General features: G+C 35.3%; 2 protein-coding genes and 1 pseudogene across 3 annotated transcripts; 1 reads left to right on the top strand and 2 right to left on the bottom strand.

Moving 5' to 3' along the window:
* Window positions 1–41: 41 nt before the first annotated feature.
* On the bottom strand, window positions 42–1,356 carry LOC106433748 (vacuolar protein sorting-associated protein 28 homolog 1-like). 2 transcript variants are annotated; one of them, XM_013874571.3, is made up of 2 exons: window positions 1,209–1,356; window positions 42–831 (listed from the first exon to the last, which is right to left on the bottom strand). In XM_013874571.3, exon 2 carries the CDS (start codon window positions 769–771, stop codon window positions 157–159), a length of 615 nt encoding a protein of 204 aa, XP_013730025.1. In that variant the 5' UTR covers window positions 772–831; window positions 1,209–1,356; the 3' UTR covers window positions 42–156. The 2 variants fall into 2 exon arrangements, with proteins under 2 accessions (XP_013730025.1, XP_013730024.1); XM_013874570.3 differs by having other exon boundaries at window positions 986–1,338.
* Window positions 1,357–5,081: 3,725 nt separating this feature from the next.
* Window positions 5,082–7,036, bottom strand: LOC106433731 (annotated as a pseudogene).
* A 5,382-nt stretch (window positions 7,037–12,418) lies between these two features.
* Window positions 12,419–13,758, top strand: LOC111200046 (glutamine--tRNA ligase, cytoplasmic-like). Its single transcript, XM_022690721.2, has 6 exons — window positions 12,419–12,657; window positions 12,825–12,875; window positions 12,970–13,038; window positions 13,199–13,294; window positions 13,424–13,485; window positions 13,571–13,758. The coding sequence occupies exons 2-6, from the start codon at window positions 12,842–12,844 to the stop codon at window positions 13,652–13,654; spliced, it is 345 nt and encodes a 114-aa protein (XP_022546442.2). The 5' UTR covers window positions 12,419–12,657; window positions 12,825–12,841; the 3' UTR covers window positions 13,655–13,758.
* Window positions 13,759–16,142: the final 2,384 nt, after the last annotated feature.

The following is a 16,142-nucleotide window of genomic DNA, read 5'->3' as shown; positions in this document are numbered from 1 at the left end:
CAATCAACCAAGCTTACTGTTAATATATACTAATGGATGAATGCTGACTAATAACCTTTTCTAAGTTCATAGCTAACGAAAACAAGGTAAGAATTTAGATTCATACAATTCAGATGAAGACAATTATCTGGCATGATCATTACACAACATGATTATTTAGTTACCGGCACTAGGCAAAGCAGCCATGAAGGAGTTGTAGGAAGACTCAAGGTCAAAGTGAAGCTGCCTGGCCTGCTGCTCAGTGAGCTCATCAGAAGCCCCCATCTTAGACAGCCTCACAAGCCACTCTTTCATCTTCACCTTGCCTTCAAAATCCGGCGGCAAGATGCTCAGCTTACAAAGCGAAGCAGAGAGATCAGACAGCAACGGATACACCTGGTCAACAGCCACCATGTTGAGCTTCAACGAATCCATCGAAGTTATAAAATTCTGCACGCACTCAGCAACAACGGAAGCAGAGCTCGAAGTAGACGCCACCGCAGAAGCACGATGCTCCACGGTAGCCGGAACGCCGGAGGTCACGAGGCGGTAAACAGCAGCTGAGCAGTCCATCTTGTAGGTGTCGGCGAACCTCTCGATGCTTGGAACAAGGTCCTTGAGGGATGCGGAGAGGGTCTTGAAGTGGACGATGAGCTTCTGGCACTCGGTTTCGTAGTCGGAAGGGGAGATGAGGTCGCGGATGTAGGCCTTCTCGAGCTTCTCGGTGGCTTTGATGATGGCGTAGAGCTCGGAGAAGTTCTCGTACGTTTCGCGCTCGCGCTTGACCTCCATCTTTTACTTGTGGAGAAGAGGATGGGACACGCGCAATGAAGCAAAAGAAAGCTTCCCTCGCTGTATCGAAATCGATAAATAGCAAGTTAATAAATAAAGGTTTGGATCTTTGTAACCAAACAAGAGAGAAAACCCAATCACTCTTTACCCTAAATCATTCTAATCTAAAGTTCCCAACTTTTTCGTCTGGGGAGAGAGAGAGAGAGAGACTTACAGGAAGCAGCAAGTTGGGAGATTTGGATTGTCGAACTACTCGAGAGAGAGAGAGAGAGAGAGAGAGAGGTTGCGTGTGAGAAGAGGGGCTCTTAATGATACTATTGAATTATTTATTGATTACGAAAGCTGAATTATTTATTTGGATCAACGAATCAATCAGCATCGATGAGTGAAATTCGATTAAACCCTAAATCGGAATTTGAATTAGAAAAGCTGATGACCTTCTTTGAGGCGTTGACAAAAGAGAGAGAGAGGATTGTCAGAGAGAATCAATGGAGCAGAGAGGCACCATTAGTGAACGCTATGATGATGATCTCTTTGTCAGGTTTTCGACAAATAAATAAGAAGAAGAATCCGTGTTGGAGTTGCGATGAAATGCTCACAAAACGTTGTTATTGTCTTTTGTCCTTTCTCACCCCTTGACCTGCGCTTTTTTTTTTTTTTACCTTCTTGTTTTTCCCATACCACATTTACTATTTTCACAAACTAATTAAATAAATATTTTAATATACATATAACTACAGTCAAAATTCAATAAATTAATAATATTGTTATTATGATATTTTATTAATTTAGGAAGTTACTAATTTACAAATTTTATTTATAAACAAAATATGAACCTGTTGCGTTGCAACGAGTTTTGTTTGATGTTTTAATTTAATAAAAATCACAAAATAATAAATTATTTTACTACAGTTTTATGATTATTTTTTGCATATATTGTTTGAGATTTATTTTATAATTAAAACCCGTTTTCACACATAAGTTCAAGTTAATATTCGTATTTCATAGTCATGGTGCATAGATGAATTGTTATAAATTTTGTACTTCGGATTAGAGAAAATACATTACCTAAACATTTAAATTGAATACAATCCGAAATAAAATATTGAATGAAAATTAAAAAGAAATGAAAGTCAAATACACCAATCGAGTCAATGAAAACATTATACATATTCTTATGTACAAATTTAATGTTTTATTAAATAAGTTTTTAAAATTTTATTTTTCTAGGAATTTGTTTTAGAAGGAAAACATTCTATTTTATAAATCTCCTTTTATTTACAATAAAAATATAAAAAATAATATTAAATACTCTTTTAAAATTTTGTTTAAGATTTTAGAAAAAGAAAATTATTGTCATATAACCTATTACAATTATCTTCTCTTTAAAATTTCAGAAAAAATAAAATTGCTATCAAATAATTTTTTTTAGTTATTAATAAATAATTTTAAAATTAGTATTTTGACAATTCGTATCAATACTAATTTTACACTTATTTTGTTAATTAAATACTTTTTAGTATCACGTTGATCATTAAATACTCTCTTAAAAATATTATCAAATAAATTTGTACAATTCTCTTTTGGTTAGAACTTAACAATATGATACAAATTTCTTTTGTTTAGGATTTTTTTTTATAAAAAGGAAAACAACTATCAAATATTCCTTTACAGTGTTTTTAGGATTTTAGAAAAAGAAATTAATATTACATAATCTTTTCAATTATATTTTGTCTAGGATTTAGAAAAATAAAATTTCTATCCAATAATTATTTCCAGTTAATATATTAACTGTTTTTAAAAGTTGTCATTTTCAAAATTCATTTTTATTATTTTATTATATATATTTTTAATCATTATATATTTAAACACACGTCACAATATTAGAAGAAAAATTAGTATCAAATAATCTTTTCCAATTATCTTTTGATTAGGATTCTGAAAAGGCAAATTACTATTAAATAATATTTATAATTCTTTTTAATAAAATTTATTTTGTTAATATCTTAGTATATATATTTTTAATTATGAGATAGATTAACACATGTCAAAATCTTAAATATATAATTACTATGTGTCGCCATCATGTTAATTAGCAACTTTGAAGAACCAAACTTTATATAATAAGATTTTATAATACTCTCTTCGTTTCACGGTACATTATGTTTTGTCTGGATGCACAAAAATTAAGAAATATTTTTTCTTCTAAAAAGCTACTTTAAAATATAATTTAAAAATCATTCCACCTATTACAAAAATGACTGCAAAATCTAATTGATAATAAATTATTTAATAAAATTGAAAATGATAAAAATATCAAAACATCATCTATTTTGAAATGACTGCAAAACCATTCCACCAATATAAAACATCATCTATTATGAAACGAAGGGAGTATATCATCTATATATTAATCTTGAAGTATTACAACATATTTTCGTAACCACGTGTCATCACTAGGATGATTCTTATAATTCTTTAAAAAAATAAGTTGGTCCATATAAATATATATTATACTTTTATTAAACTAACTACCAAATTGATTAGTTATGTACAAAAGAATATTCTCAGTTCTTTTCTTAAATAAAATCTACAAAATTACCTAATATGATAAAAATATTTATGACAATTAATGATTATGAATAATGAAGATTTGATAACAATTTTTGTATCCTCTCTCATTTTTGTTTAATTTAATATTATTTAAAAGAAATTAAACAATCACATTAGCCATGTAATAAGAAAATTAGATGTTTTCTTATATGTTATATTTTGAATTTCTTAAAACGACTATAAATTACTAAAAATAGTAAAAGTCTACGTTGAAAATTTTGTGATCAATGGTTTAACTTTTTTTTGTTCAAGCAAGATACAAATGATCATTAATAGTATGAATATAAAGTCTCATTAATTGATATTCATATTATATATTATATATATTATATAAATATGTTAATTTCAATATTTGCATTGAAAATTATTGAGATCTTAATATTTTAATTTGAAATTTGTATTGATAAATCTCACATTAAAATTTTTGTGATTAACGGTTTAAATTTTTATTACAGAAAATATACAAATGTTAATAAAATCATATGAGTATGAAGTGTCAATAATAAATATTTATATTAAAATATATTATGTATATATATATATATATATGTAAATATCACTAAAGTTTAATTATATACCATATAAAGTAAATAAAATTATTGTTTTGATATTTACCAAAAACATGGTTTTAAATAAACAAAGGGTATTGGTTTTGATTTATGTGTTTACTCTAATGTATATTTTTATGTATACAAATTATTTTTAAATAGGTGGTTTCTAATATGTTATTTGATTTTGACAATCCCAGAATTACAGTTCTTCAAATCAAAGTGATTTTTAAGATAGGAAGAACTATATATATATATATATATTAAATATTTTAGTTTTGATTTTTATTTCTGAAAAGCTTTTAATGAAATATCATGACAAGATTCCAATCATCTCCTTTTGAGTTTGTTCAAAGAATGAAAGATTTGATCATTCGTTTAATATTTGTTTCTCTCTAATACCCTATCTAACTATTATAATTGTAAGAATTACTGATTTGAACTATGTATTATAAGTTTTATGGTTTATCATTTAATAAATAAGACAGTTTTTAGTTTATACATAGTTTACATATACTAGAATTGTAAGATATTATATATATTTCTATCGGTATATTCTTAAGTAACTAAACCTGAAAAGCATAAGTTAGTTAAATAGTAATTTGTTTTGTTGTTTTAAAATTAGATAATTTTTTGATCGAACTGGTGAATATATATTAGACATACATTTATTTTTCGAGTCTGCACTTATATTTATAACAGCTTGATATATTAGATTTTAACAGTAATCTGTGAATAGAGTTTGCTGGTGATTTTCTTCAAAAAAATTATTATTAGACATGTATCTCGAGTGGAACTAATTTTTACTGATGTTCCTCTTTTTAAATTGACACTTAAGTAATTCAGCGAATTCACAGAAGAAGTTTAAAAAAAAAAGAAACAACAGAAACAAGAACGAAAGTACAATTTTATAGAGGTAGAAAATTCAATCACTTATAGAGAGTCAATAATAAACAAATTAGAGCAAAAACTCTAATCCTCTTTCGTCATTTTACAATCGATGTTGCCTATATAATTTTGTATTCGTCATTTTACAGTCGATAAAAATTATATTGTTGCAGACCATTCACTGAACAAACATTATTATGAAAAACTCACCAGCGTTATCATCTAGTATTTTGTAAAATAAAAAGTTGAGAAAAGCGTAAGTGGTCTAACATTATTGTCCATATCATCTTGTAGTATTATATATCTCAACATTATTTGTATCTTTCCACAGATCATGACAAAAGTTCCAAGTCTCCAAACACTATATGCTACAAAGAAGAATGGCATCACCATAAAAGCAAAAGCTTTGAGATTTAGTATCTCCTCAACAAACCATTACAAATCAAATCACCAAGGATTTGCTACAAAATGGCTCTGATGAGGCCAAGATCATTCTGTCTTTTTATCGAGCTTCATCTTGGTCTCCCCGCTATAAGGACCAACATCAAAAGCATGCTTCTGAACCGCAGCAAAGATAACCATCTCAACACACAACAACACATTCTGAATAGCTTCCTGGATTTGTTCCACCTCCAACCAGAAATGGTGTGATTTGATCACTCCCATCGCCACCAGTATGTCTAGTGCTATTCCCTGCCGTTTCGTAACCAAATGAATCTCAATGAATTTTTATAAAAATCCAAAGATGAGCTTCTTGCCTTTGAGTGATTATGCAAACATTTTACCTGCCAGAAGCAAAAGAAGACGATTCCTTTGATGCAGAGGAACTTTGCGAGTGGGTTATGAGGAGCAAGCTCCTTAGCAAACACATGGTAGAAGACCACAAGAGAATACAAGGCCAGAGAAACCGAGACATTGAGAACGATAGTGAATGTCCAGCTCAACCAAGACGGATAAAACCCGATGATTTGTAAAGCAATCATCAAGATAGAGCACACTGGTCGGATGACCACGAATTGCCATGTCCAGTACTTCAAGAGTCTGAGAGTGCGGTGATCCAGACGGACTACATGAGGCTGTCAAAGCCAAAACTTTTTATTGAGGGTAAAGAGGCATATAGATTTACAAGTGACCCTTTAAAGATAGATAGATACAAACCTGGAAGAGAGTCATTGGGAAAGAATGGTGAAATCTCTCTGCCTTTGATTCCATCAGGCACAATGTTTTTGCTGATAGATATGTTCAAGTAACTATACATCAACGCCAAGAACTTCGCAATGACCTAAAATACCAAATCAAGAACTGGTAAGAACCTCTACATAGCGTTGAAAACTAACAAAAAAAAGAAAGAATACTCACGAGAGCTTCGTAGCATTCTTTGATGGATTCAAGAAACAGGAAGAAGGTTTCACTTCCTTTGACATCTAACCAACCAACAAAGGAAACAAGAGCGTAGATAGGAGCCATGAGAACAATGACGAGTATCGCCTTCTGTTCCTTGGGGTTCTTCCAGTGGAAGAGATGCTGAGACACAAGCTGTATCGTCAAATGAAGAGTGATCAAGACAGAGAACGCCGAGCAGTAAAAAGTGATCTGTGGAGGCTTCAGCTTCGTTAGGTCCATCATTGTGCTCCCTGCATCATAGTATTCACAAACACTTTAGCATACATCTCAATCTTCACAACAGCAATGAAAGCAAGCAAGCTAAGTAGCATAAAGTGAAAACTGCTACTCTCAAATTGTTATCTTTCCTGCGAATCTAACATTGGTTTCAGGAGATTAAGACTGCTAATGTCGAAATAGAACACGAGGAGCAATGATATATTGCAGAAAAGTATCTAGTCGATTACAAGAGAAGGACAAAAAAGCTCAAAACTTTTTGATTGATTGACAAAAACGCGTGAATCAGAATCGGTGAACACTGTAAACCCAATCAGACCCATTAATCTGAAAGGACGATTTTTCGATTTTTTTTTTGTTCCTAATTTTCCTAAAAAGTGATTTAGAAGCTAAAGAAGCAATGAGATGTCTGCGAATCTGATCAAAGCTAAACATAAGAGCTAACCAGACAGAGAGAGAGAGAGAAGAACTAACCGGAGAAGAAGAAGAAGAGCGATGACAACTGTGTGAGAGGCGTGAGTAGAATCAGATCTCTCCTCTTCTTGAGGAGAAGAAGACAGCCATTGATGGAAGAGTATATACGGTTTAGATATCTGTTATTAAAAATTTAATAAATATTTATAATTTAATTTATTTTTTATTTTATTATACACTTTCCAATAATTTTCCACCAATGAAATTTAATCAATTCAAATATTTTCTTAATGTTCTTCAAAATTGAAAAAAAGTACCTTAACAATATAGAAAATCTATCTGTGGAACAAGAAAAAAGTCTAAAAAATTTTACTTTCGGGAACGGAGGGAATATGTATCTTGCAGATACACTAGATATTCTCTCTAGAACATTCCTTATATGTGCTATATATACTCTTCTCATATAATGATATCGGATACGAAGTTTCCTATCTTACATGGTATCAGACGCTAAACCCTAGCCATCAAGCTAATAGCGATCGATCCTATCTCCGCTCTCTTCTTCTTCCTCATCGTACCTTCTCCCTCTCTACCTGTCAAACCTTCTTCCTTTCCTATTAAGAAACTATGTCTTGTTCTGAGCAGACATAGTTTGAAACCTACTGTGTAAGCTTAATCAAACCCACTTTCCACTTAATCAAAGCATATATCCATATTTCTCTTGATATGTCAAAGCTTAACTATGACAAGTGGCGTGAACTCTTTGAAACCCACTGTGTAAGCTTCGGTGTTTCACACCATATTGACGGTTCCTCCTCTTCGACTCCTACGACCGAAAAAGAGTGGAAGGAACGTGATGGCCTCGTCAAGATGTGGATCTACGGCACCATATCTGACTCCATCATCGATACCGTTCTCAAGAAGAACGCTACGGCACGAGATCTCTGGCTATCCATTGAAAATCTCTTTCGTGACAACAAGGAAGCCCGTGCCCTCCAACTAGAGAATGACCTCCGAACGCTCGTCATTGGCGATCTCTCCGTGCACGAGTATTGCCAGAAGATGAAGACCACCGCTGATCTGCTCGCCAACATTGATGCTCACGTGACAGAACGGGCTCTAGTCTCACATCTCCTCAAAGGTCTGTCTAAAAAATTTGACTCGATCATTAACGTGATCCAACACAAGTCCATTTCCAACCCTGCTGGAGGCCCGATCAATGCTGCAGATGGAAGAGACTCGCCTCGCTAGACAGGTGAAACCATCACCACGTCATCATGACATCTCCTCTTCCTCCACGGTACTGTATACCGGCGCTGATGAAAACTCTCGGTCATCCAATAACAGCAATCACCACCACTCCAGCCGTGGAAACAGAGGCCGTAATCGCGGAAACGGTCGCTCTCGGGGCAAAGGACGCTTCAATAACAATTGGCAGCAGAATCAGTTTGGCTCACCATGGTACTACAACCAGCAGCCCCCTGCCTATGCAACAATGCCGCCCCACTTTGCATATCCGTCTCCGGGGTACGCTCCTTACTCACCGGGCCCTTTCCAACAATACCAGCATCAACAAGGGAACACGGCTTATCAAGGCATTCTCGGCTCTCAACCCTCACGTCCGAATCAGCAAGCACATACGGCGCAGCTGATGACAACTCCGCAAATGACTCAATTCCCTGCTGGCCTTGCTCAGCGTTCAACACGATGACCATTCAGGAACCAGATAATGCATGGTACATGGACTCTGGAGCCTCCACGCACATCACCTCCAACGCAGGTAATCTACAATCTCTTTTTAATATGAGCACCATAACTCCGGTTACCGTTGGTAATGGTTCCGTAGCTGCTGTTCAGAACTCTGGTCATGGTAAAATTGTTTCTCCTTCTCGCTCATTTGCTCTTCGCAATGTTCTGCTTTGCCCTGACATAATCAAAAATCTAATATATGTTCGCAAGTTTGTTACAGATAATTCATGTGCCATTGAGTTTGATCCATTTGGTTTTTGTATTAAGGATCTTCGGACTCGAACCAAACTGCTCTGGTATGATAGCTCCGGACCCTTATATTCAGTGACGCCCTCACCACCACTCTCTTCTCATTCCGCCTTCACAACAACGTCACTGAATAACTCAATTTGGCACCAGCGTCTCGGTCATCCCAACAATTCTACTCTCTCTTGCATTTCGTCTTCTTTTTCTCATTCTCTTTCAAAAACAGACTTGACAACTTTGTGTCAAGCATGTCAACTTGGCAAACACACTCGTTTACCTTTTTATAAGTCAAACACTATCGTTTCTCATCCCTTTGAAATTGTGCACTCTGATATTTGGACCTCTCCTATTATCAGTAATAGTGGTCTTAAGTATTACCTTGTGTTTCTTGATCAATATTTGCATTTTATTTGGGTATATCCCCTCCATCGTAAAAGTGATACGTTTGGAAAATATTTGCATTTTTCTAACTATGTGCAGACACAATTCCATCGCTCTATCAAATCATTGCAATGCGACAATGGCAGAGAGTATGATAACCGTGTGTTCAAAGACCATATGGCATCAACTGGAACAAGTCTGCGATTCTCATGTCCCCACACATCTCAACAAAATGGTCAAGCCGAACGCATACTACGCACCATCAACAACATGATCCGCACACTCTTGTTTCAGGCCTCTGTTCCGCCTGAGTTTTGGGTAGAGGCGTTACATACAGCAGCTTATCTTCTCAACATACTCCCCTCGGCGGCAATTGACAATGATATACCGGCCACTCGCTTGTTCAAAACGGTGCCCAACTATCAACACCTGCGAACGTTTGGATGCCTTTGCTACCCTAACTTGCTACCAACATCAACGCACAAGCTCGCTCAGCGCTCCACACCATGTGTGTTCCTCGGCTATCCAACAAATCATCGCGGCTACCGGTGTTTGGATCCGCACACCAGACGTATCATACTCTCCCGCCACGTCGTGTTTGATGAGACGATATTTCCATTCTCTCAACACCCTGTTGCAGCCTCACCTCCTCTTGCTCCCCTGGAGCTTCCTCCTACACCGATTCCACACCAAACACAACTCCAAAATTTTCCTCCTCCACCTGTTCAAATTCCAGCTCCACCTCCTCTTCCTACTCAAAATACTCATTCCATGACTACTAGAGGTAAAAGTGGCATAGTCAAACCGCGAACTCCTTTGTGCCTTCATACTGATAAAAAAATTTCTCCTCTACCATTGTCTCATGTTCATGCAGCTAAGGATCCTATCTGGAATAATTCTATGCATATAGAACATGATGCTCATATTAAAAAGGGAACGTGGGTTCTTGTGCCACGTCCAAAGAATACTAACATTGTGCGTTGTATGTGGCTTTATAAGCATAAGTTTAATGCAGATGGCACTCTTCGCTCCCACAAATCAAGACTCGTCGCGAATGGAAAATTCCAGCAACAAGGAATAGATTGTGATGAGACGTTCAGTCCCGTCGTCAAACCGGCAACGATTCGCACCGTCCTTCATGTAGCTCTAGCTCGCGATTGGCGTCTGCATCAACTCGACGTGAAGAACGCATTCCTCAATGGCGACCTCGACGAGACCGTGTATATGCACCAGCCTCTGGGTTTTCACGACAAAAGCAAACCGGACCATGTGTGCCTCTTAAAACACTCCCTATATGGACTAAAACAATCACCTCTCGCCTGGAACACACGGTTTGCCTCTTTTGTTCGTCGTTTGAGTTTCAAACAGAGCACATCTGATCAGTCGCTGTTTGTGCTCTCCTCTGGAGCTGATATCGCCTATCTACTTCTATATGTTGACGATATAATTCTCACCGCATCATCCACATGCCTTCTGAATCGCCTAAACAAAAGTCTGAGCTCGGAATTTGAAATGTCGGATCAGGGTCCTCTCCACCATTTCCTCGGCATCACTGTCAAACGCGACTCAACTGGCCTGCTTCTTCATCAACAAAATTACGCCGCGGACATCCTCCATCGCGCCAACATGACAAACTGTAACCCCTGTCTCACTCCGGATGACACGAAACAAAAACTCTCTGCCGATGACAGCCCACCAGTTTCTGATCCCACGCTCTATAGAAGCCTGGCTGGAGCTCTCCAATACTTGACTTTCACCCGCCCTGACATAGCATTCGCAGTCCAACAGATATGCCTTTTCATGCATGATCCGCGAGAAGCTCACTTCAATGCTCTCAAGCGCATCCTACGCTACCTGAAAGGCACGATCTCTCTTGGCGTTCGCATGCTCAAGTCGAAGTCACTCCACCTCACCGCTTATTCTGATGCTGGCTGGGCAGGGTGCCCCTCCACTCGCCGATCCACTTCCGGATACTGCGTATTCCTAGGAGACAATCTGGTGTCATGGTCTTCTAAAAGACAGAACACCATCTCTCGCTCGAGCGTTGAGGCCGAATGCCGAGGCGTTGCAAATGTTGTCTCTGACGCAACATGGCTGCGTAATCTATTGTTCTAAATGAAGATTCCCCTGTCTCGAGCCACAGTGGTATATTGTGACAATATCAGTGCCATCTATTTGTCGTCAAACCCAGTTCAGCACCAGCGCACGAAGCATGTCGAAATAGATATTCATTTTGTTCGCGAGAAAGTGTCTCTTGGTCACGTACGGGTCCTGCATGTTCCTTCAGCTAGGCAGTTTGCAGATATATTCACCAAAGGGCTACCCTCTCCTCTATTCATTGAGTTTCGGACCAGTCTCACCGTCCGTCCGTCGTCTGACGCTTCAACTGAGGGGGAGTTTTAGAGTATATACGGTTTAGATATTATGTATCTTGTAGATACACTAGATATTCTCTCTAGAATATTCCTTATATGTACTATATATACTCTTCTCATATAATGATACCGGATACGGAGTTTCCTATCTTACAGTCGGCACTGATCCACCTGTGCCTCTGTGAGTCGTTCACACGATCTTGGATTTGTTGGATAAAGAAAGAAGTCGGTATGATTAAAATATTTCATTTTTTTTTTTTTTTTTTTTTGTCACAGAAAAATATTTCATTAATGAAACGCTTTGTGAGAACGTTTGATTCCATGTGGCACAACGTTTTGTTGCTGATAGATAAGTTCAAGTAATTACACATCAATGTCAGGAGTTTCACAAATAGAATTCGAACACGACTCTTTTCCACGCTTGTGGTTCATTAAACTTTTTTTTTTTTTGGACTAAGCCTGTTTCAGCTCTATTCCTTAATTATCATGTTATGTGGATGAATAGCTTTTACATGACTTGAACATTGTTTATTCACGCCAACAACACCTTTTTGTCTTGTATTCCTCCAACTTCGGAGGAAGCCTAAGAGCATCTTTATCGGAAGTATATAGTGAGTTTCCTATGTTAAAAAGAAAATCAAAAATACAAATAAATGGAAAACACGTCTCTTATTTTGGCTTAACAAGAGACGGTTTTAGGGAACACGTGTAGGCAAAATGAGAGGGGAGAAGGGGAGCGGAGAAGGCGATTGGCGATGCTCCCTTTCTCGCCGTGGTTCGTCGACATACCGGCGATTCTCCTCTTTTGATTCTCCTCTACAAGTGTTGAAACTTGGCTTTTCCTTCTTCCTTTTTTGATTCTCCTCTTTTTGATCAATCTCCGGCGCCATGGCTCCCAATCAGTTTCCTTTCCCATCAGTTTCGGCGCCATGGCTCCCAATGACGATGAATCTGTGAAGCTCTTCCTCAGCATCGGTCTGGACGAGAAAACCGCCACCACTACCATCAACAACCCCAAGGTCACCGCTAATCTCACCGCCATTATCCACGAGGTATCGTTTCTAATCTCTCCTCCTCCTTCTCCCGTTTCTAGTCTCTCCTCCTCCTTCTTCTCCCCTCCTCTGTTGACTGAATCCAAATTTTATGAACTCAATTCGAAATTCTTGGTTTGATTGGCTTGCTCAATTTCATTATCAAAGCTCTCTTATCTTTTGTACAGACTGGTGTAACTGATGGATGCGATCGAACTACTGGAAATCTGTTGTACACGGTGAGATTTGTTTTGATTAGCGTTTTGAGTTTGTATCAGTGCTGGAAAGAAACTTATTGATGTGTTAAAACTCCAACACAATTGGATGCTGCAGTTTCGTTTTTTGACAATCACGCTCCTGAGAACTTCAAGTTAAATGAATTTGAGGAGGCATGTAGTGTTGGTAAGAGCGTTTGGGTCTTACTAGCGGGGATTATATTTATTTCTCAATGCTAGCATGTATAGAGTTTCTGTTTTCTTTATTTAAATGGTGCTTAGAGGTTATATGTTGTTGTGTTTTATGTGAATTTGGAGATGACATCTTCATTATCTTTTTGGAACAGGGGTTGAAGTTTCTGCAGAAGATATTGAGAAAGCAGCTGATGAAGTTTTTGAAAAGAATAAGAAAACAATAGTGGAGCAGCGCTACCGAACTAATGGTTAGTCTGTGCGCTTTACCTGTTTTTTTTTTCCGAGGCATATCCTTCTGTGCATTTCTCTATATATTTTTTTTAAATAACCAACTTATTATGTTTCTTGGTTGAACTTGATGTATTTGTGTTGTGTAGTGGGTCAATTGCTTGGACATGTCCGGAAAAGTTTGCCATGGGCAGATCCTAAGATTGTAAAGGTGAGCTAACCATTTTAGCACACTGCCTTCTTTGCTAGCCAGAAAGAAATCTTAGTTTTCTTATTTTGTCATATTTCTGTAATAGGACGTCATAGACAGAAAAATGTATGAACTGCAAACTGCTGCTGATAATGAACAAAGTTCACTTGATGAGCAAGAAACTGAATAAATCTTTTAGGTTATACTAATCTTTGTTTTTTTTTTTTTTTTTTATAAATCTATGTTTAAAATGTTATGTTTAAGAATTTAATAAATAAATTTGAAATTTAATAAAATAATGTTTTATTTTTTTTTTTAAAACCCTTAAATAAGAGACTTGCAATAGACCACACAAATATACTCGTCTCTTAACTAAGTCTCTTAAACCACTTTTCCAACTAAAAAATATTAAAAAAAGATTAAGAACCCCTAAATGTGTATGTGGGATAATGATGCTCTAACATATAAGCCTGTTGAACTCTTTAAAATTCGTAGTCTGTGAAAAAGTTGTTTGATTCTTTAGTAGTTATGAAGGTACATTGATTATTTGTACCCAGAAGAATTACAGAAAGATTCGTGAAGTTGCTTTTACAAATGGAAGAAGCAGAAGATTGGTGCTTCTGGGGAATTAGGTGGTTAAAAGTTTCTCTAAGTTATATAATTGTTTTGTATTCTTACTAGGTGTTTCTATATGGTAGAACCTCCTAAGAGAATATAAAGTTTTCATGAGGCTGATCTTGACCCTGTAAGTGCGGTTGAGTCTGAAATAACTAGAACATAGAGTAAATGACACACAAAGTTTTTCCTACTCCCCGAGATTTTGTCCAGAATTCGAATCCACTAGAATGAAAAAGTAAATTACAACCAATTCGCAAACGCGTAATACAAGCACAACCCTCTTGAATCACCGCTCCTTTTTGTTGTCCTATCAAAACCTAGTCTAGTTTCTGGATCTTTTGGTTCGAGTTTCCATATCTAGAAGATAATAGAAGTCTACTTTAAATATTTTTAGAAGAAGCGAAAGCCACAAGGGCTTAAAAAGCGTAATCGTATCAACCAACATTGAATGAGATTTAGAGGATTATTGGTAAGTGAATTCTCATGAACTTTGAAAATTTTAATTAAATCTAGTGTTATTGGGAGATAAATTCTATCCATTTTTACTAATAAAACTCAACTTTCAAAATCCATTCTATAATTAAATCCAAATTATGTGTCCAAAATTATAATTTATTACATTTATATACTTTTACATTTTTGAATATATAATTATTTTTATAGTGTTTTATCATTTTTAAATATATAATTATATTTATATATTAAAAATTTAAATATTTTTTTTAAATAGTTTCAAAAAACATTTTTGAATTTTTAAAAGAAAATTTGACAATTTTTTTGAAAAAAATCAAATAAATTATTAAAAAAATTATAAAAAGTTTGAATTTAAAAACATATAATTCAAAAAAAAATTATTTTAATTTTATTTTTTATTATTATTTATATATCGATAAACAAGAGGTAAAATAGTCTTTTGCTTTTTTTAATGAAACTTCTTTTAGTCATTTTTCTCTTTGACTGTTGTTTTTGTAACAAAACTTATAAGAAACTATTTAAGTGAATTGCCTAATTTTGTATGTATCACTATTATTATTTTTAATTTGAAAGAAAAAAATAAATAATCATGCTATATTATTTTGAAAAAGTAAATTATATATTTACTTTACAAAAAGAATGATAAAAAGAAGTAATACAAATTTATGAAAATCTATACCAATCTTAAAAAGTTATGATCATATTTCATAAGTCAATGTATATAAATTTTCACAATCCACGTAACTTTTTTAAATCTATTAACTTTATACAAACTCATCTCCCAATAACTCCCCCCCCCCCCCCCCCCTTATTAACTTGTTACGGAAAATTCACTTAGGACAAAGCGGTTGGAAACAGTAAATTGTAGACCGTTTTCTTTCCAGACCACGATCACCAGTTATCAACAATCTAAAAAATAACTACCCAATTCTGTTACTTATATTTATAAGAAGTTTTTCTTTATAATTGCATCTTATACAGAAACACATCTTCTCTCTTTCTCTAATCACAAACCTGATTTTGCAATGCAAGACTTCTTCCCCGAGAGACATTGTTATTCACTTATTCATCAGATTTTTTATTTGTGTTTGCTTAATATCTTTGGATCTCACTCTGTTCTCTACTTCTATCATCGCCTTGGTTTATCAAACCTCACCCACTCGCGTGAGTGATTTTCTTCAAAAAGTCAAGGTTATAAATGTGCAAAAAAACACAAGGTCATCTTCTTTTCCAAAACGAAAATGTGAGACAGAGAAGACAAAGTGGATATATCAAAGTTTTTCTTTGTCTCATATGTTCCTCTTCAAAAATCTCTTTATTTTTGTATGCTTAAATTTTTTTTTATCTTATAACTAATAGATAATAATTGACTGATGCAGGTTTCAAAAAATGTGAAAATATTAGAGAATCTAATACTATCCAAAAAGACTATCAACACAAATGAAATTACATGTATAAATATCATATTTTACTAACCTTTTTATCGTAATAAAGTATCATATTTGTAAATGATGTCTACAAATAGAACAAATATTAATACTTTCTCCGAAATAATTACCTAAAAAGGGGAGGGGGGGGGGGGGTCC

This window comes from Brassica napus, chromosome C3 (assembly GCF_020379485.1).
Source record: "Brassica napus cultivar Da-Ae chromosome C3, Da-Ae, whole genome shotgun sequence".
NCBI lineage: Eukaryota > Viridiplantae > Streptophyta > Magnoliopsida > Brassicales > Brassicaceae > Brassica > Brassica napus.
Note: the sequence above shows the minus strand (reverse complement) of the source record. Positions and strands in the feature narration are given on the sequence as shown.